This window comes from Ammospiza nelsoni, chromosome 4 (assembly GCF_027579445.1).
Source record: "Ammospiza nelsoni isolate bAmmNel1 chromosome 4, bAmmNel1.pri, whole genome shotgun sequence".
NCBI classification, from domain to species: Eukaryota; Metazoa; Chordata; class Aves; order Passeriformes; family Passerellidae; genus Ammospiza; species Ammospiza nelsoni.
In genome coordinates this window covers 52,051,199-52,071,803 of record NC_080636.1, presented here as the reverse complement: position 1 = coordinate 52,071,803, position 20,605 = coordinate 52,051,199, and the positions used below count along the sequence as shown (strand labels likewise).

The following is a 20,605-nucleotide window of genomic DNA, read 5'->3' as shown; positions in this document are numbered from 1 at the left end:
TCAACAGTGCATGAGTGTGTCACAGTATTGTTACACGAGGTAATTCCAGACCATGACATTTATCACCAACTCACTTCAACCCATGGATCAAAATTCCTGAAGTCCTCAGGTCTCAACATCAACTTTCAGCTGTCACTGTCACCAACTCCTGACACCAGTACACAATTAACAGCAATTGATTAAAAACACAGAGAGAAATGTCAGCAACTGTTGTGCAGCCCCTGTTAGCAGCACAAATGCTACAGAAAGCCCCCATCAGCCTCCAGACTGCAAGTTATTCACATCACCTGTATGGTAAGAAACCAGCACAATTTACAAGATTATATTTCAAGGTTGCTCTTTCCAGTGATTCTGTTGATGATGCAGTCTCCACAACAGCTGTACTGTACCCCACAAGCCGTGAGAAGAAAAGGAACCACAAAATTCAGCTCCTCAAATCAGTCACAACTTCTCTGACACAGAGGCACAGTCACACATTCAGATGTGAATCCCAGCCACACTGTAAACTAAAAAGTAATTGAAAGTGAAAACTAATCACTCAAAGTACAAAATCCCTGCAAAGATATGTTAAGTGAAATGACTCAGAAAAGAAATTTCACTTTATTATGCAGCACTTAAGTCATTATTCAGGTTATCCTACAAGTCTCTCATTCCTTAGGGATTCATATTCCTGGAAAGGAATCAGTGCAAAAATAAAGAGCCTGTGAACTACCACCAGTTAGAATGCCAGTGCTGTCATGCAGATCTGCAGACATTATGAAACAGCTGCAAATAATGAAGCCAAGAAAGCAAAGCAAGAGCTCCACATTCTTCTCATTTCACACTAGCTAAGAAATCAAAAGAAGCAATCTGAAGTCTCTGAAAAAGCCTCTGTTTATCACTGTCCAGTGTTTCTCCTGGTTTCAAGGAGAATTTCACAGAATTTTCACTGAGGATGACAAGGACATCTGTTTCAAGGCTGGAAAACATATTCTCCTTTCAGAGTCTGTCAGTTCCCAGTTTCCATCACTCGTGGCACTCAGAGCCAGGATCCTCACTCCAGTGGGCTCCCTGTTTCTCAGTCACCAGCTTGATGAAGTAGCTGTGACTCGCATACAGCTCAAGCTTCTCACTGATGTCAACCCACTTCACCACTCCAGCATCATCACCTGCTTCCAGAGGCAAGTTATCCATTGTCTCACCTGTTCACAAAATGAGAGTTAGAACACGCTATTGCATCTTTTCTTCCTGCCCTTTCCCCTCTCACATTCTGTTAGTTCTGCCTTTCCAATGCTCCTTCACAGGCAGCAACCTTCAAAAGCTTCTCAGAGAAAAAACAACTCAATCTCTCACTGAATCTCTGCCAAAACCTTTTTCAGACTTGCACTATTTTAAGGCAAATCGGAACGGCAGAAATGGTCTTAACACCCTGTCATCGTTCCTAGGATATCACCAGCAGCATGAAAAGTTACTGGAAACCATCATGACAACATGTACTTATCACCCAAGTTTAGCCAATACATCTGCCTGGATTTTTGCTTGTTTGCTTAATATTTGGCTGCTCCTTTTCTCACATACTATTCTACAGGACAAACTGAATTCTAAAACTTATATACGCTTATGAAAAAGAATTGAAATTTTACTGAAGGCCCCAAAATAAAAAATACTAGTTTTTAAAAAGGGGATGCCTTTGCTTCTGAATTGCTTTTTTTCTCCAAGTTTTCACTCTGTTTTTAAAAAGGATCTCAGGACTTCATAAACAACAACCAAGGAAATGCTTTTCTCTTCTGTATTGGAAACAGAGGCCAAAGATACACTATCTTTACTTCGGGGGACAAATAAATTTGGGACCAGTGACATGTGAAACTTGACAACTGGCACCCACTATCCCAAATTCAGTGGAAATGTCATTGCATGAAGTCTCTGGCTTGAACACACCAGAAACATCTAGGTAGATTGATTTATCTTACAGGTGAAAAATGGGAGTCCAAGGTAACAGATCAATTTAAGAATCTAGTCCCATATTTTACACCTGACTTTCATGCTCCCCTGATTTCACTGCCATTCTCAGCTCAACAACAGCCCCAATTTCAAACCAACATATGGAGTAAAAGGCAACTAAGAGCGTGCCTGGAGATATTTACCTGTTTCATCATGATAGTTCACAGCCTCTGTCTCCATCCAGGCATTATCAGTGTTACGAGGGTCATCCACATATCCTCTGTACACCTATAAGGGCCCGAACAAACCAGAACCAGCTCAGTGTCAAAACAAACAAGGTGGAATCAGTCATACTTTTTTTCTTTCCTTCTGAGACATTTGCCCTTACAGAGTTTTCGACAGTCCCTTCAATTCCCTACACCCCAAGAAGAGGCGCATCACAACATATTTTCATTTCACTGCACTTCTTCAGGTTTTATACAGCTATGAGTTACATGCACAGCTCAAAAGGCTACCACAAGAGACACAGAGCTCACCACAAAGTGTTCCTGGCTGAACAGCTTCTGGAGCTGCTTCTCCAATTTTGCTTTCTCCTCAGGAGATTTCTGCAGAGAGTTCAAGGCCTCCTCCTCAAATTCTCTCTTCAGTGTAGCAGTGATCTTTTCCCCTGGATCCACCATTCCCTTGGATGGGGGGAAACAAACAAACAAAACAATGCTATCCCTCAGACTCTACACATTTTAACTCCTAGCTCTTAGTATATTACACCCACTTGCATCACACATGTGCCATATCTGTCTCATGGCTTCACCAGCAGGGAAATGCCAGCTGCCTCTGAAGCTTTGTCCTTACCCCTGGAATGGCCCACTCCCCACAGTCTCTCCTCTTGATGGCTACAAACTGCAAGATGTTCTTGCCAGAAACTGGATGAGCAACTTTATTGCCACTTCCATCCCTTTTCCACCTGCAGAAAATGATAAACAAGAATATGTTTTGCTGCTTCCTGACACCTGGGCCTGAGAGAGGAAGAGCAAGGCACTGCAATCTGTGTGGGGACAAAAAAAGCAGAGAATGAACAGCTGAGGCAACCAACAAGTGCCATCCAGCAGGATAGCAACCAAGGATGGAACAATGAGGGTTTTCCTCAGCCAAAAGGGCAGAAAATGGCCATGAGGTATGTTTCTGCAGCCAGGCTGGTGGCAGCAGCTCCTCTGAAAGCTCTCCAACTGCACTTGTCATAATTCATACTAAGAGGATGAGAATGTTTCTGCTGGAACAAAATGGTCACACAAACTGCAGCAGCACCAGGATAAAGCCACAAGCAGTCACCATCACCTTCAGCAAAGAACTAAGAACTACCAATAGGCAGAGCAAAAATCTGTCTAAAAAAAAAAAATTAAAAGAAATAAATAAATTTTTTAAAAATTCCAGCATTCACTTTCAAGGAAGCACTTCAGTAGCATTGGCATCCTTCAGGGAAAGGGAAGGAGTGAAATGCATCAGGATGATTTTCCACAATGTTTCTGTCTTCGGCATGGCACTCTCTAACTCTCACTTCTGTTAACCACACAATCTTTTCTGAATACTTTGTGTAAAATGGTTAGCATGTACACACACATCCTGCTGAAAAAGCACATCAAAACAAAGCATACAGTGAAAAAAGAGCATCCTAATCCTACCTCCTCCTGTCATAGACTAAGTCAAGTTAGTATTTCTTACATTAACAAAAGCAGAATGGGCTTACAAACAGAAAAAATGGCCATGAAAACTAATACCTTGCCCAGAGAAGCAGAGAAGAAGTGAAATGCATGGGTTTTTTCTCTAGAGCAGGGTACCTTGCAGTTACCCGCCCCTTACCTGGTTACAACAGGATCAGCAGCATGGTTTGGTCCCCAGCGCCCTAACAATCCTCGGCCAGTGAGGCCAGTCCTTCCCACTGGATTGCTGAAACAAATGCCACAGTACATGACTCATGTAGTCCTGAACTGGTTCCAACTGGAAATTAAGCCCAGCCACACCCAGCTCCTCTGATCTCTGAGGACCAGCTGAAACAAAAAGGAGTTTATTTTCTGCTAAATTTCCAATTAAATGTGTTTATTCCCCACATTCAAAACATTCTACAAAAAAAAGAAAAACCAAACAAAAAACACAACTGAAACAAACTCAAAAAAACACACATCAAGATTAAATAACAAAAAAGGGAAGGATAGCAACACATATTTTGTGTAAAAGCACATACATGCTTTAAAGGGTGAGAGACACAACACGTTCTTCTCATTCACCAACTCAGATTCTCAAAATAGATTCCATTTTTCTCTCTTGGCTTTGTCCTAGTAGGTACCATGTATTGGAACTGACGGACCTGTAAGAGCACTGAAACTGCACCACTAAAATGAATACACAAACAAAACCCCACACTCACCGGGGTCTCCCATTTTCGACCACATACAAGCCATTCAGACTCTTCCTCTCCACTTCTCCATCTCTCTCATTGAATTTGGGAGAAAAACCTTCATCACTGTGCAGCGAATAAGAATTTAACAGAGACAAATTACAAAACACAAAAGCTTGTATGCCAGCCATCAGACCAGCAGCACCCCTTTGAGTGTGGATGAGCAGTTTTTACTAGAACTGGAGTTGCAGGCCCTCCCTTTTCTAAAGGAGGCTATGAAGTCCTAAGCTTTTCTGATTACAGACCCTCTGTATTTAGCTCTGCAGGCAAAAGTGCAGAACTAAAGTATTTAATATTGCATCTCTCTCAATCTTCACTTAGACAAAGTGTTTCAAAAGTGTTTTTGTTAAGATTAGAGGTGTAGAATCACAGAATCCTTTTGGTTGGAAAAGACACCTAAAATCACCAAGTTCAATGCAGCACTGCCAAGCCCACTACTAAACCATGCCCCCATGTGCCACATCCAAATATCTTTTAAATGCCTCCAGGGAAAGTGATTTCACCAGTTCCCTAGGCAACCTGTTCCAGTGCCTGATAAACTTCTTGGAGAAGAAATTTTTCATAATATCCAATCTAAACCTCCCCTGGCACAACATGAGGCTATTTCCTCTTGTCTTATCCCTTGTTACTCGAGACAGAAGAACTGACACCTACATTGTTACACAGTCACAACCTTTCACATTTCCTGAGTCAGAGCGCTCCCTTAAAAAACTACAATTACACTTTCTTTTTTCATGTTGCATCCCAACCATAAATAAACAAACAAGTGTATCACTAAAATGTTCTTCCAAATTCTTAAAGAGAATTAAATTTTTATTTGGCTCACAACACAGAGAAACATGTGCACAGCATCAATAGCTGTCCATTATTCTAATCTCAATCATCAGCTCAGTAAAATCATGCATCAAAAACCTTCACAACAATCCAAAGTACTCAGTTCTCTAACTACCACTTTCCTAAATCTTAATTTTCACACATCACTGTAGAATTACACATCACTTAGGATGATCTTGTTAACTCAATTCATGATTATTTCCTCCTTTCATGTTCTCAGGGGAAAAGAGCCACCATTTCTACTCACTTGATTTGGGGGTCTGCCCAATTGGGTCTGGCCAAAACAGACTTTGCAGTGTACTCCACAGGATTATAATCTTCCCACTCAGTCAGCCAGCCCACTTTATCTTCAGGAACTTGGCTACGCTCAATGTGTGATCCTGGATATGGGGAGGTGAGAGCTTTTCTGTGGTGGAACTTCACATTATAGCTGTTGAACATGTTTGCAGGATGAAGACGGGACCAACAGCTAGCAGATAAATTACTAAAAGAAAAATAACATCTCAATTCATTATATTTTAACATGCTCTTTAATCCCCAGTCTTTAAAGTACAATACAGCAAGTGGAATAGACTCAGGTCTTTCACAGAATCAATTAAGTTGGAAAAAACCTTTGAGATCATTATGCCAAACTATGAACAAATACCGTCGTGTCACCTCGACCATGGTACTGGTGACACGACCATGGTACAAGCACCATGGTCGTGCTTGTACCATGTCTTTCCTTGAACACCTCTGGGGATGGTGATCCCACCACCTCCCTGCGCAGCCCATTCCAACGTCTAATGGAATTAGAAGAAAGTCCTCCTAATATTCAACTCACGAAATGCCTGAAGTTCACAACAAAAACCTTTAACAGAGACGTGGGAAAGGGCAAACCCGCTCTTGTATTTTCCGTTACATCACTTTTAAGGGACAGCTCCGCTTGCCTTTCCCCCAGAGGGACACCCTGCGGGACACCGCACACTCCGGCCAAGCGGCAGCTCCGGGATCTCGGCCGAGCTGCTCCCGGCGGAACGGGCCGCCGACCGCGGGCAGCGACACCGGGACGCGATCCGGGCTCCCACGGCCACCGCCACAGCCCGCCGTACCTGTGGGCGGGGCGGCGCTGGGCAGCGCCCCGGGCCCTCAGCAGGACGGAGAACGAGAGCACGATCACCACCCGAGGCAGAGCACCGGCCGGCAGCGGCATCGGCCCCGCCGCGCCGGCACCGCCAGCGATCCCGCCTCCGCCTCAGCCCCGGGGCCGGGCCGGGGCCGGGCCGGGGCGCTGGGCCTGCGATACGAGACTGCCCGCTGCAGGATGCCGCCCCTTGATCCCGCCCCTTGGTCCAGCTTCGTGCCGCCCCGCGCTTGTACAAACTGGCCCCGCATTGGCGGGAGAGGCATCAGGGGCAGCGCCCGGTGCCGGCTCTGGCTGGGGCGGAGCTCCGTGCCCAGGGCAGCCCCGCAGTGCCGGGATGTGCGCTGGCACTCAGGAGAGGGTCGGTGACACAGCCGTGTTTGGCTGCCGCTGGGCAGCGCTCCCACAGCATCACTGCTGTGTCCCCAGCATTCCCAGCCATACCAGTGAGCAAGATCCTGGACGGGAACACAACCAGGTCAGCTGACCCAAACCTCAGACATAAAACATAAGGAAGGGAATGGATGGCATTCGTTATTTACAGTGCTTGCTTTCCGGAGAGACCGATGTGCATGCGGAAGCCCTGCTTCCCGCGGGGAAATAGAAAATAACCTTTTCTCTTCTATATCTTTTACTTTAATCAACTACCTTATCCCAAGGTACGAGTATCCATTTCCCATGTTATTGTCCCTCCCCTGTGGAACCCGGAAGAGGAACCGACAGCGCGGTTCGGGGCGCGGCCGGGCCCCCACACGCCCACGGCCTTGCACCGCCCACGGGCACGCCCCCGCCCTCAGCCACGCTCTGATTGGGCGCCGAACCCCGGGGCGTGGCCTCGGCAGGCTGTGGGGCGGGCGGCGCTGCTGGCTCCAGCGCAGTTCGGTCCTCAAAACAGCCCCAGGAAAACAATGAATCTATTTCTGGAGCTTCTCCTGTTCCTGGCCACGCTTCTCTATTCCTACCTGGAGGCTTTTGTGAAGCTGTTCGTGCCTGTGAGGAGAAAGTCTCTCGCCGGGGAGCTGGTGCTCATCACGGGCGCTGGCCATGGCGTCGGGCGAGCGACCGCCTTGGAGTTCGCCAAGCGCCAGAGCAGGCTGGTCCTGTGGGACATCAACAAGGTAATGGACACACTCATGTCCTCGCTCCGTATGACCTCCGAGTCCACGGGGCATTTAGGCGCGTAAGAAGGGCAGCACCACATTGCGTCCTCATCGCCCAGCCCCTTCCAGCCCGCTCCCATCGGCTCCCGCTCGGCTCCTCCGGCTGGGATGCCGAGCGCCAGGAGAGGATTTGGCCCCGCTTGCAGCAGAGCATGTGGGGCTCTGGTCCCACAGTCCCTCGGTGCCACTCGGGAGGGAGCAGGCAACAGCCGGCAGAGCCCCTGCGACAGGGAAAGGAGTGCTCGGGAAGCTGCTGGTGCAGCTGCTGCCTGGGCTGGCAGAGAAAGCCCGCTGATACCAGAAGGCTGTTTGCAAAGAGCAGCAGGTCTGCCTTCATTTGCTCTCTCTGTAGCCTCGGGTGTTTTGTGTGCAATGCTGGGAGATGTGTTTTCTCTGCAGTCTCACCAGCAGCAGCATCCCTGTGCCGGGCTGTATGTGAGCCCGGCTGCCCTTTGGGCAGCTGCACGCGTAGGTGGCATCTCTCTAAATGTTTACACCGGCCCAAGCTCTTTATTTCAGATTATTTGAATGGAATGGAAAAACCGTGGCAAGTGGAAGACGGGCAGATACAAACATGCAGCCTGGCATTCTGAAGGAATCCAGGCCAAGTGCTGGGTGTAGGTGCAACAGGGTGGGTGAGAGGCTGGGTTTTCTGTTTCTGACACGCTGGGTCAGCAAAGGAGTTCATCATGAAGCTGCAAAACAGAACCTAGCCTTCCACAAACAAAAATACATCAAACCTGAGACAAGCTGTGTGAGAGGATGGATAAACAGGGAAGATAGTGTTGAACATTTTCAGTGTCTGTTAATGGTACCCATTATGCCTAAGACCAGACTTTGGAGGGCTGGAAGGAGGCATGGCACCGCTGCAGTGCATGCAGGGCTGCAATGAAACAGAAAATTGTTGATGTTCACTGGATGGAATGGAGAGATTTAGGTATAAATTTAGTAGCGAGCGACACCTGGCTTTAGAGATGGGAAGTAGATTGTAAGCGTAGGTGTCAGCACAAACTGAAACACAGTATCAAGGGAGGCTGTGGATTCCAGAGAATTTAGGAGTATGCTCCTTCAACCCAAGTGCCTTGACAAGGGCTCCTTCTTGGGGGCTCTCAGCATTAAACAGCAGCTGATGCTGAGGACAGCTGCCCAGTCACCCCAACAGAGGCACTGCTGACCCAGGCTATTTATGACCTAGAGCTTTTCACTGCACAGGTTCCACTGGCATGGCCTTCTGGCACCTGGGAACAGGTATACAACAAAGTCACTTCTGCTTTGGCTTAACGAGTTGATGTAATGACTTCAGGGAGCTTCTGACCTGTGTGTATCAAAGGTCATTCAGAAATTAAAATTTTTGTACATTGTGAACTGTGGAGGGCATCTCTCTTCTCACACCCAGCATGTAAATACAGAAACACATAGAGCCAGTGTGTCAGGGTGCCAGCCAGGCCTGTATTTTACAAGCTGTTTACACTCACAGTGCTGTCTGCTGTGCTGTGATAGGCAGCCTGTGCCCCCTTTCTGCAGCCTTGCTCTGTCTGCCTTACCAAGCCAAACTCACTCTTGTTGCCACCCTGCCTTTCTGGCTGTCACTACATGCGGATCCTAAATTTCCAGCTGGAATGCCTGTCCTCTCAGCAAAACCATCTACAGCTCTTTCCCTGGGTGGCTGTGAACTGTTCAGGGGCTGGGCAGTGCTTGCTCAATCCAGGAACATCTTCAGCCTCTGCTGCTCAGCCGTGCTGAGGGGACAGCTGTGCACAGCTGTGTCTTTCTCTTTGCCTCTTCCAGCACGGCGTTGAGGAGACGGCAGCAGAATGCCAGAAGCTGGGAGCCACTGTTCAAACCTTCGTGGTAGACTGCAGCAAACGGGAGGAGATCTACAGCGCTGCAGACAAGGTGGGGCAGTCTCCTTGTGACAGGCCCCCACCCGGGTAATAATTAGCATTGACTCCATGATTCACAGAAGGCTGATCAATCTCTTTGTTATATTATTATAATTATTAAGAAACCCATTGCTTTTATAGACAGGTATGATTCAGTTAGACCTAATTTGTCCTCCAATGTGATGGTGTTCACAGGGGTTTTTGGATGAGGGAAGAGACAAGGATCTGACTTTGTTTCAGAAGACTTGATTTATTATTTTATGATATATATTACATTAAAACTATACTAAAAGAGTAGAAGAAAGGATTTAATCAGAAGGCTAGCTAAGAATAGCAAAAGAATGATAACAAAGACTTTGTCTTGGACTCTCTTTCCGAGCCAGCTGGGGTGTGATTGGCCATTAATTAGAAACAACCAACATGGACCAATCAAAGATCCACCTGTTGCATTCCACAGAAGCAGATAATCAGTGCTTGTATTTTGTTCCTGAGGCCTCTCAGCTTCTCAGGAGGAAAAATCATAATGAAAGGATTTTTCATAAAAGACGTCTGCGACACTCCAATCCAAACACCATCACTATTGGCTAATTAAGGCACCACCCTTTGGTAAACAAATCTCAGTAACACATTCCACATGTTCACGATACCAGGTCCAGCAAGTGAAGATAAGAATTGTTTCACATTCTTTTCTTGCATCTTCTCACAGTCTTCCCCAGAAAGGCATGGGAAAGTTATTTGTTGCTCTCTGTGGCCAGAGAGCTGCTGCCACAGGGCAGCAGGGGCATGGCCAAAGGCTGTCCCAACCATGCTTGATTTCCAGAGAAGGCAGGAAAACTAGAAAAGATGTGTTGCACACAAATCCTGCAAGCCCCTGGAAGTTCTCCATTCCTCGTTGCTCTCTGGACACAGAGTGCTGTAGCATTTCCAAGATCACAGCCAGTCTCATCCTGTTTGGGAGGCTCCAGCATATCACATCCTCTTGCCAAGTTTGCTCTCTAGGGTTGCAGCCTCTGAAGGAACATAGCATGAGAACATATGAAACACTTTATTGGAATGGCTGTGGTCCAGCTGCCTCAAAACAGTCTGTACCTCTGTGGTCCCAAGGGTTGGACAATACTCTTTTCCTGACCCAGAGATCGAGCAACTGAGAGGCATCTTAAGAACTTTTATTCCATTTTCAGTCTGATGAGAAGGGTGAGACAATACAGATGTTATAATTCACACCATCACAATCAGAAGCCAACTATTTCCTAATTACAATACACTATAAGCCTTTCTTGACCTATCAGCTTTTTGCCACACCATGCTGTAGATGCTTTAAAGTCCATCATCTAAAACTACCCCTCGTGGGTCCCAATACAATGCAAGATTCATAGTTCTGTTTATCCAAAGTATCTAGTCTTATTTGCAAGGCCATCTTTTGAAGCTTTTTTCTAGCTCCATTTCTGTCTCAACAATATCTGTCCTATCCCATGGCGTTTCTAAGTCAGCATTTCTTGTCTCGGTTTGCATACGGATGCATACTGTGAGCACCTTCTGTCAGGCCCTGAGAACTCTCTACAAATCCTTTTCCCACATCAATTGTGACTACATGGTCCAAACTGTGCACAGTTTGTGGAACACAATAAATACTGACATTAATGAATGGGGAAGAATCAGATCTAAACCAGATCCCATAGCTCTACTGCCATGTTCCTGCCACATCTGGAAATGTGGCATGATCTACCTCTCCCTTGAAGATGCAATGTTAACAATTTAACCATGGTTCATCTTCCCCATCCTTACTTTTTTTTTTTCCCTCTCCTGAGTGACAGACACAATTTTGGGCTTTTGTTTTCTCTCTAAAAGGTGAAGAAGGATATTGGGGATGTGACTGTCCTGGTGAACAATGTTGGTGTGATTACAGCTGCCGACTTTCTCTCAACTCAGGACCACCAGATAGAAAGGATGTTTGAAGTCAACATTCTGGGCCACATGTGGGTAAGGGCAACCACCATCTGTATATACAGTTGTTTGGGAGTGTCAATGAGGATGCATATTTAGACCAACCATGATTAGCAGTGAAATTACCAAATGAACTGTTACAGCACAGGGCACCCAAGCAGACTATGTGCTGGGAAACTGGAATGGCTTCTTGCTGATGTGAGCTGGCTGCCAACAGCCTCACCTGCAGCATGCACAGAAGGCCTCTGTCAGAGGTGTCGTGGGGCTGACAGGGTGGGAGGGCTTCAGCAGGACTTGTTTGTGGCAGAAGAAAAGAGAAGCCACAGATCGACAAGTGGTTTATTGTTCATGTGCTGGGGTGAGACCCTGCCAGCATTTCTGCTGACACCTGAAACCTTAAAAGCAGCAAAGGAAAGATGTGAAAACCATTTCCTGTTTATGGCCAACTGCTGCAGCCTTTGGAGAGCAGGTTGCCAGCTGCACCACTGGTCAGAGAGCAGGTATCCCTGTGGCTCTGGAATCTGAGGTGCTGTGCAGATCAGAGCTTTAGGGAGAGCTTTGGCCATGTGGGGAATAACTCTGAGAGTCAGTGCTGAGTATGCCTAAGAAAACCATGTTCTTTTCCTCCTTCCTGCCCCCTGCAATTTGCCTCTTGTTTTAAATGACTTCCAAGACCACGAGAGCTTTCCTGCCAGTCATGATGAACAACAACTATGGGCACATTGTCACCGTGGCTTCAGCAGCAGGTCATTTTGTGACTCCTTTCATGGTGGCATATTGGTAAGTCATTTTGAAATCAGCTTGCTTAGTTTTTAAAATTTTTAATTGCATCTTTTCTATCAGGAAGTACCAAGTAATTAGCTCTGACTGAATTGTTAGCAATGTCTGTACGAAAGAATAGTCATGTAACACATCTACTAATGAAAGACTCTCCTGTTTTCTCTCCCCACCAATGCAGACTTTTGCTTAATAAAAAAGGTATCTTCTTCCCTTCTCCTTCTTAGAATGTATTTATTCTGTGATTTCTTGTAATGTTGTCAAGTAAACCCGTACTGAGGAGCTTTTGATCTTTTTACCATTGTGGCATTGACTGTAGAGTGTAAAATAGTATCATAGAATCATCAGGGTTGGAAGAGACCTTTAAGATCATCCAGTCCAACCATCCAGGCAATACTGCCACTGTAGGCCCTAAACCACATCATCCAGTAAAAAAGCAGGTGTTGAATGGTGGGTGCTGCTGCCTATTATCAGTTCCCAACAAACCTCTCCTGTAGAAAAGCAGTTTGGGTTAACGTTCAGGCAGTGCAGTCCGATCCCTACACAACACTCACCACAGCTGGCTCAGTGAGAGAGGCAAGAAAGGCTCTTTTTTGCAAGCTTTTATTCCAGCAGAGCATGGCCGAAGGGGACCCAGCGACACAGCACAACCACACGCTCTTTCTGCACCTGGTGCAGCAGCTTAAGAAGGGAAAGGCGTGGGGGGGCAGAGCTAAAAGCAGGGCAAAGGGGATTGGTCTCTAGAGGAGGGGGGCTGGCCACCAGTGGTAGCAAGCCAGTGAGGGGACAGGGAAAGGGGAAACCAGGGGAAGTCCATGTGGGAGTCTGTCTTTTCCCAGCAGGAGGATTACTCTGTGGTAGTTAGTCACCACCATTGCCAGGGCAGAGGACTTGGGAATTGACTGAGAGGAGAGAGTTCATGGGATGCTACAACCCAGTGCCAGATCCAAATACCTCTTAAACATCTGCAGAATGGTGACTGCCCCACCTGCCTGAGGAACCTATTCCAGTGCCTGATCACCCTAATAGTGAGAAGATTTTTTTCTAATATCTCATCTGAATTTCTCCTGTCTCAGTTTAAAACCATTTCCTCTATTCCTCTTACCGCGGGCATGGCAGAGGAGACTGACCCTACCTCCATCCAACCCTCTTTCAGGGAGTTGTAGACAGCCATGAGGCCTGAGCCTACTCTTGTCCTGACTAAACAAACCCAGCTCCCTTAGCCATTCCCCTAAGACATGTTTTACAGACCCTTCCGGAGCCTTGTTTCTCTTCTCTGGACACTCTGGAGCTCCTCAATGTCCTTTTTAAGTGAGAGGCCCAGAACTGGACACAGCGCTCGAGGTATGGCCTTACCAGGGCCCAGTGCAGGAACAGCCACTTCTCTGTCCTGCTGGCTGACCCAGGCCAGGGTGCCATCAGCCCTCTTGGCCACATGGGCACACTGGCTCAGGTTCAGCTGCTGTCAGCCAGCACCCCAGGTGTCCCTTTCTGTCCCCAGCCATTCCTCACCCAGTCTGTATCACTGCATGGCTCAGGTGCAGAACCTGACACTTCACCTTCTTGAGCTTCCTGCAGCTGTGTCCTCAGCCCACTGATGGAGTCTGTCCAGGTCTCCAGCAGAGCCTTCCATCCCCTGAGCACATCAGCTCAGTGTCTTCTGCACAATTACTGAGGGTGCACTTGATCCCCGTGTCCAGACCATCCACAAAGATGTTAAACAGGACAAGCCCCAGGTGGAGCCCTGGGGACACCACTGGTGACCAACTGCCCAAAGGATTTATCTCCATTCACCACAGCACTCTGGGCCCAGCCATCCAGCCAGATTTTTACCCATTGAAGACTCCACCCACCCAAGCTGCAAGCACTCAGTTTTTCTAGGAGGATGCTGTGGCAGATGGTGTCAAACACTTTACTGAAGTCTAGATAGACCCTGGACAGACATCCACAGCCTTCCCCTCATCTACTAGGTGGGCCACTTTTTCATACAAGGAGATCAGGTAGGTCAAGTAGGGCCTTCCTTTCAAAAATCCATGTTGGCTGGGCTTGATCCCCTGGTTGTCCTGTGTGTGCCTTGAAATGGTACTCAGGATGATCTCTTCCATAACCTTGCCCACAACCAAGGTTAAGCTTACAGGCCTGCAATTCTCTGGACAATCCTTCCAACCTTTTGGATGGGTATTACATTTGCTAACTGCCAGACAGATGAAACTTGTCCAGTTAATTAGGACTGCTGGTAGGTGATTGAAAATGGTTTGGCAAGTTTTTTCAACAGTTCCCTCATTACTCTGGCATGGATCCCATCAAAGGTCATAGATTTTTGAGTGTCAAGTTGGCACAGCAGATCACTAACCATCTCCTCCTGGATTATGAGCCCTTCCCTCAGCTCTCTGTCACTAACTCCCAGCTCTGGGAGCTGAGAATCCTGAGGGACAACTGGACAATATTAAAGACTGAGACAAAGAATGTATGAAGTTCCTCTGCCTGTTCCTCATCCGCTGTTGTTACACTACCTTCTGCATTCAACAAATGATGGAAACATTCCTTGACCCTCCTTTTGCTGTATTTATAGAAAACTTTTTTGTTGTCTCCAAGGCCAAGTTCTAGTTGGGCTTTGGTCCTTCTGATCTTCTCCCTACATGACCTTGCAACATCTTTATAGTCCTCCCAAGTTATCTGACCCTCCATCTGGAAAGAATAAATTGGTTTTTTACCCCAGAGTTCCAGCCTAAGTTCTCTGTTTAACCAGGCTGGTCTTTTTTCCCTGACCACTTGTCTTTCAACTATATGGAGATGGGCTGCTCTTGAATATTTCACAATTTCTTTTTAAAGTGTATCCAGCCTTCCTGGACCCCTTTACCCTTCAGGACTTCTTTACCCTTCTGTCAATCAGTGTCCTAAACAAGGCCAAGATCTGCCCACCAGAATCCAAGGTGGAAGTTCTGGTGCCCCTCTTTACTTCACTCACTATTGAAAACTCTGACATTTCGTGGTCCCTTTGCCCAAGACTGCCACCAACTACCACATCAACCAGTCCTTTGTTCACAAACAACAGGTCTACCAGGGCACCTCTTCCAGTAGGTTCTCTTACCAGCTATGTTAGGAGTTTGTCTTCCAAACACTCCAGGAACCTCCTAGGCTGCTTCCTCTCTGCTGTGTTGTATTTCCAGCAGACATTTGGCAAGTTGAAGGGCTGGAAACCATGAGGCTTCTGCCAGCTGCTTGCAGAGCACCTCATCTGCCTGTTTGTCCTGGCTGGGTGTCCTATAACAGCCTCCCACCATGAGGTCCTCCCTGCTGACCTTCCCCCCGACCTTCTGCCATCATGACATCAAATTGCTTTTCTCCTTGAAAGGTGTCAGGAAAATCACAGTGCAGGCACAAAAACCCATTAGACTGTGTGTTGCCATCCTGCATCACATCAAGTCTTCCATAATGGCAGCTCCAGCTGCAGCAGTCTTCCCCAGGAACACTCCTTCTTAGAACAATCTTTTCCCAGGAATACTCCTTCTTAGAGAGTCACTCACTTCAGCCAGGAATTTTACTGGGATTATGCTGCCAAATCCATAGCAGTCAATAAACTGATTCTGTGGTTTTCCTTTTTTGGAGTTGATTCAAACCTCAGGCCCATACCTATTTCCACGGCAGGTTGTTCTTCAGTTCTGCTTGCATAATGCTTCTCTATTTCAAAAGTCACACAAAATTGTTACAAGATGCTCCTGTGTGGTACAATAAACAGTAGCAGGTTAATCTCCATTTCTACCCTGCTCATCTTTCCTAATTTTGGAGATTCAGGCTGCATTACTTTTAGGAATCTTCTCTCATGTGAAAAAACAAGATGTCCATGGATTGATGCACTTCAGTTGCAGTTTTCTAAGAATTCCTAACGTTTGTCTGTCTGTTTGCAGCTAAAGTGCCCTTTTTTGAGATACCTGCTGTGCATTGCACAATTAATCCACAAGTTTCAATATCTAATCCACCACTACATTCTGGCACAGGCACAGTTAGAATAGTCCCTGCCCTGTCTCTCAGATGGATTTTATTATTTGGAGGGGTTTGTCTCCACATAGCAAGGAGCAGAAAGAGGGGTAGAGGGATAGAGAGCCCATAGTGAAAATAAGGGGTATGGGTTAGGATACAAGGTAGAGCAGAGGTGCACCAGTCCTCACCCCTCCCCTAGCCATTACCTTAAACAGCACCTGAGCAACTAAGAGGCAGATGATGGTTTAGGCCGTTTGCAGTGGTAGAAAGGTGGAAATAGGATTTCTGCCTTCTCATTTGTACTTCCTCCCTTTCTGCAGCTCAAGCAAGTTTGCTGCAGTTGGATTTCATAAAGCTCTGACAGAGGAGCTGTCTGCCCTTGGAAAGGATGGAATCAAAACAACGTGCCTTTCTCCTGTTTTTATAAACACTGGATTTGTCAAAAACCCCAGTACAAGGTAACTCTCAATACTCTGCATTCCTGCCTTTCCTTCTTTGCATTAAGGCACTGCATATTATCCCCAGCTTTAGGCCTCTGTTCCAGCTGGCTGTATAACAACAGTTTGTATCATTAACTAAAGAAAGTCTGCAATGTCCTTTAACCCATGTAATTGTTGCATTTGAATTACCTGAGTTTGTACATTTGTGAAGCCTCCCAGATGACCTGGTACCACTCCTTTTTATCACTGCAGCTCTTACCTGTTTGCTTTCCTGTGTAGGCTTGGAAAGATTTTGGAGATTGAAGAAGTTGTACAGGCTTTGATGGAAGGAATAGTGACCAACCAGAAAATGGTTTTTGTTCCACCACAGCTAAACATTGCTTTGCTTTCTGAAATGTAAGTACAAAGCAAAATTAAACAATGGATGTGGAAACAACAAAACTACCTGAGTATACAAGGTTCAAACTTGTAACCTCTGAGTCAGCAGAAGTTCCAGAAAGAGCTGAGGACCTGCTGCTTAGTAGTGTTTGTTTCTTTATGTCAGCACTGAGGGCACAGAGGCTGAGAACATTGCTTCAAAAGGACCGTACTGCTCTCTGTATGTAAAGCAAGATTTATCCTCCCATACAACTTAATTATCCAGTGCAGCTGCTCTTTTGAGGAGGTGTTTTTACCAGAGCTCCAGTTCCAAATCTGGAATTTCCATCTTACCAACTTAGTTAGATTCTCCGTTAAATCCTATAGTATCTCATGAAACACTTGGTAGCTTCTTGTTTGCTAAACCAAACACCAGACAGCGGTAAAAATATTTTAAATCCTTTTGCAACCCCAAGAACTGCTTGTTGAGAGTGCAAGTCTGCAGAAGCATAGGCAAGTCAAAACTGATGCTGTCAAAGCACTTAGAATAACTTTGCTTTTTTGGTCATAATTTAGGACAGGGAAATAAAGAGACAAAGCTCTTTAAAAGGAGGAATCTTAGGAGTGAAAACTGCACTTCAGTTTTAAAATCTCATCCTTCCACAGGCCTACTGCTTTTCAGAGCATGACATGTAATACTTATCTACATCTGTACAATATTAAAACTTCCTGGTTCCTGCAGCAATACTGTAGTTCACATACTGCCCACAGATACTTGGCATTGGAACTGTCCTAAAAGGCCAAGAGTAGACTTTAATTAGTCAGAGATTGGTGGGAGCTATGGAAGTAATGCCCAGTTTAACACATAGCCTCAGTTTATATGTGTGCATGCATTCTGCTGCCAGACTGCTGCCGGCAAACTATTTACAATCACGAACAGAGATGGAGCAAATTTGGACTAGTGACATGAGCTATTTATTCAGCACATTAGTCTCAGTATATTGTTAGGATAATGGAGACAGGATGTTAACAGCTTGCTGATTTACAGGAAATGTTAAGGAGGTGTTGTATTATAGTACAGCATAAAAATATTTTAGCTTAGATTTTAGCTAATTACACATAGAGTAAAACATATTGACAAGAATTCTATCTAATTGTATGAAACACATGTACTGGTAGTTAAAACAAAAACTGGTTCATAAGAGATAAAGCACAGGGATCTTAAAGTCTACTGTTATTTGTCACGTCTGCTCTACTACTTAGAAAACTTTTTTGCTATATGTACAATGCTAACAAAACTTCTGCCTGACACTTGCTCTTTTTACCATTTTCTCAAAACCCTCTAACTTTATGAATCCCAGCACCAGACCAGCTCTTCCCTCACCTGCAGTGACATTTTTTCCCATCATTTAACTTTCTATCCCACTTTTAATTTCATGTTACTGTCTCTTTCAGGGTGTTTCCAGAGCGTGCCCTGAACCTTCTGAAGAAGATGACCACTCCAAAGTTTGATGCAGTCATTGGGCAGAGAAGCACACGGTGAAAAGCAAGAATTGATTCTCATTTCCCAGAGGCACCAGTGAAAAGAGAATATGTGCTGAGCGTAGTTCAGCTGCCTGGATTCAAAACAGAGCTCAGGCAGGGGCTTCCAGGCCACCATTCCCAGGCACACCTAAGGGCTTATCCCACACCTGCAGCTGGAACACAGCTGTATAACAGGGTGTAATAATAGCAGGCTGCATAATAGCAAAGCAGTGATGCAGCTCTAGAAGGGCTGCTTTCAATGTATATTCCATCACATTTGTCTCATTGTGCTGGGGCAGGCAGGATGCCCACAAAGCCCATGTTTGGGACAACACACCTCCTTAATTGAGTGCAAAGATATTGCCTGAGAACATGTTAATCTGGACTCATCCCTGAGCAAAAGCATCTTGCAAGAAGCAATTTATAGAGGAGGTGGGTGGCCTGTTTCATCTCACTTAATAATTTTAAATTTAAAAAATGTGCTCTAATGAACACTTAGAGTTTCGTGTGCGTTTATAATGAGCATTATTGAATTAATTATTTGTATTACTGAAATAATACAGCCTTATTTGTAATGTAATGCCTAATTACAACATTTATCAATTATGCATTAGCAACACCAAAACTCCATATTGCAAATAAATACATTTTTCTAACCCAAAGGTGTCTCTCAGCAATGGAAGTGGTATCCAGGTGCAGTACCAGTGGAGCACATGCTGCAGTGCTGAAAGGATCAGCCAGAGTCTGCCAAACACCAGCCCAGGCTGCAGGGATGAGGCAGTCCCCAGGCACACGGGGAAGCCACATCAGGACCAGTGAGGTACAGGGCCAGGCAGTGAAACCCATGCAGGGGCCAGGGCTTAAAGGTGGTGCCAGGGCAGGGGGTGCAGGCGGAGGCTCCAGACGAGCCTGCACACAGCTCCTCATCACAAGCCAGGGGCCTGCTCTGATGGCACAGGAGGTGAAATCCCTGAAGGTCTTTGGCCTGGGGTCCAAGAGAGCAGCAGCTGCTGGCACATGGGTCAAAGACCTCTCCAGAGCACAGAGGATCTGTGCACCCACTTGTGCAATTCCTGCTGCAGGCACTGCTGGCCCCCAGCCATCCCAGGCAGGCCTGAATGCGCTGCCACCTTCAGCACAGTTGGAATCTGTCCTGTTCACCTGAGCCTTTCAAGCTGTTCAGTAAACAGATTCTTCAGAAAAGGGAGAGCCCTTACCACCCAGCCCCTCCTGCTCTTAGCTGGCAACAGGTAGAAGCACTGTTGACAGCTTAAATAACACACAACTGTTTTCCTTTTGGCTCATGGAATATTCATGTAACAGGACACTTCTTAGCTTCAGTTCTTGTGATTCACAGTGCAAGATTCCCGTAGCTGAGACAGGAATGGAAAAAAGGGGGTTCAGAAAAATTCAGGACATTAAAAAAAAAGGTTATAAGCCAATCAAAGAATACTTAGGCATGTTTTTCATTTAAAAACCAAGCCAAAAAGAAACAGGGCTGCATCCTTGCTTCTTTTTGAGGTGCATATTGCCCTCTTGCTACCATGACTATCCTGTAGCATGTGAGACACTTGAAGCCACATCTGTGTAGCTTTTTGATCATGTTTTGATCACTTTTGCCTATTCTTACCTAGTGAGGACTCAAAAAGTCTAAAACTACAGATGCTTCAAAAGTTCAACAGATCTGTCAGAGCAAGCAGCATACCAACCAAAATGTTTGCACTTAACACTCACTGGAACATAAGAGCTAAATCAGTACTTTACAGATTTGCAGGTACTTACCTGTTGTCTCTTGTATGGCTGGCAAGCATTCTTAAATTCCCACCCAGCTTATTTTCTCTTTCTACCCACCTTCTGCATTTCTTCTGTTTCATGACTTGACTTCTTGCTCAAAGGAGTCACAGTCCAGTGACTCCACAGAAAAAAGCTTAAAAAGACCCTGAAGAAAAGTCAACATTGGATGACTTTGGCCCTTTTCTTAGACTAGGGAAGGACTGGCTTCAGTAGGAGACATCAGACAAGATGCTTGCCTTCTCCTGGAAGCCAAAAATTGGAACAAAAGTTTATCCAGGGGATGACAGTGCTCTTCTGCAGAGTCTGTTTCTTAGCACACTTGCTCCTAAGGAAGGGGAGACTGTAGTGATTCCTGCTTTGCCAGATCTAGTCCAGGGTCTCAGAGCCCAGAGGAATTACTGGGCAAGGCAACTTGT

The 20,605-nt window shown here is 46.0% G+C and overlaps 2 protein-coding genes across 3 annotated transcripts; one reads left to right on the top strand and one right to left on the bottom strand.

The window, feature by feature from the left end:
* Nucleotides 1–567: 567 nt before the first annotated feature.
* Nucleotides 568–7,021, bottom strand: NUDT9 (nudix hydrolase 9). Of its 2 annotated transcripts, none has more exons than XM_059470321.1 (8): nt 6,978–7,021; nt 5,454–5,690; nt 4,343–4,438; nt 3,778–3,864; nt 2,773–2,884; nt 2,457–2,603; nt 2,124–2,208; nt 568–1,181 (listed from the first exon to the last, which is right to left on the bottom strand). In XM_059470321.1, exons 1-8 carry the CDS (start codon nt 7,007–7,009, stop codon nt 1,006–1,008), a joined length of 972 nt encoding a protein of 323 aa, XP_059326304.1. In that variant the 5' UTR covers nt 7,010–7,021; the 3' UTR covers nt 568–1,005. The 2 variants fall into 2 exon arrangements, with proteins under 2 accessions (XP_059326304.1, XP_059326303.1); XM_059470320.1 differs by lacking the exon at nt 6,978–7,021 and adding an exon at nt 6,298–6,517.
* On the top strand, nt 6,804–19,057 carry LOC132072209 (17-beta-hydroxysteroid dehydrogenase 13-like). Its single transcript, XM_059470322.1, has 7 exons — nt 6,804–7,447; nt 9,278–9,385; nt 11,221–11,352; nt 11,990–12,096; nt 16,395–16,532; nt 16,794–16,910; nt 18,327–19,057. The coding sequence occupies exons 1-7, from the start codon at nt 7,238–7,240 to the stop codon at nt 18,412–18,414; spliced, it is 900 nt and encodes a 299-aa protein (XP_059326305.1). The 5' UTR covers nt 6,804–7,237; the 3' UTR covers nt 18,415–19,057.
* The last annotated feature ends 1,548 nt before the right edge of the window (nt 19,058–20,605 follow it).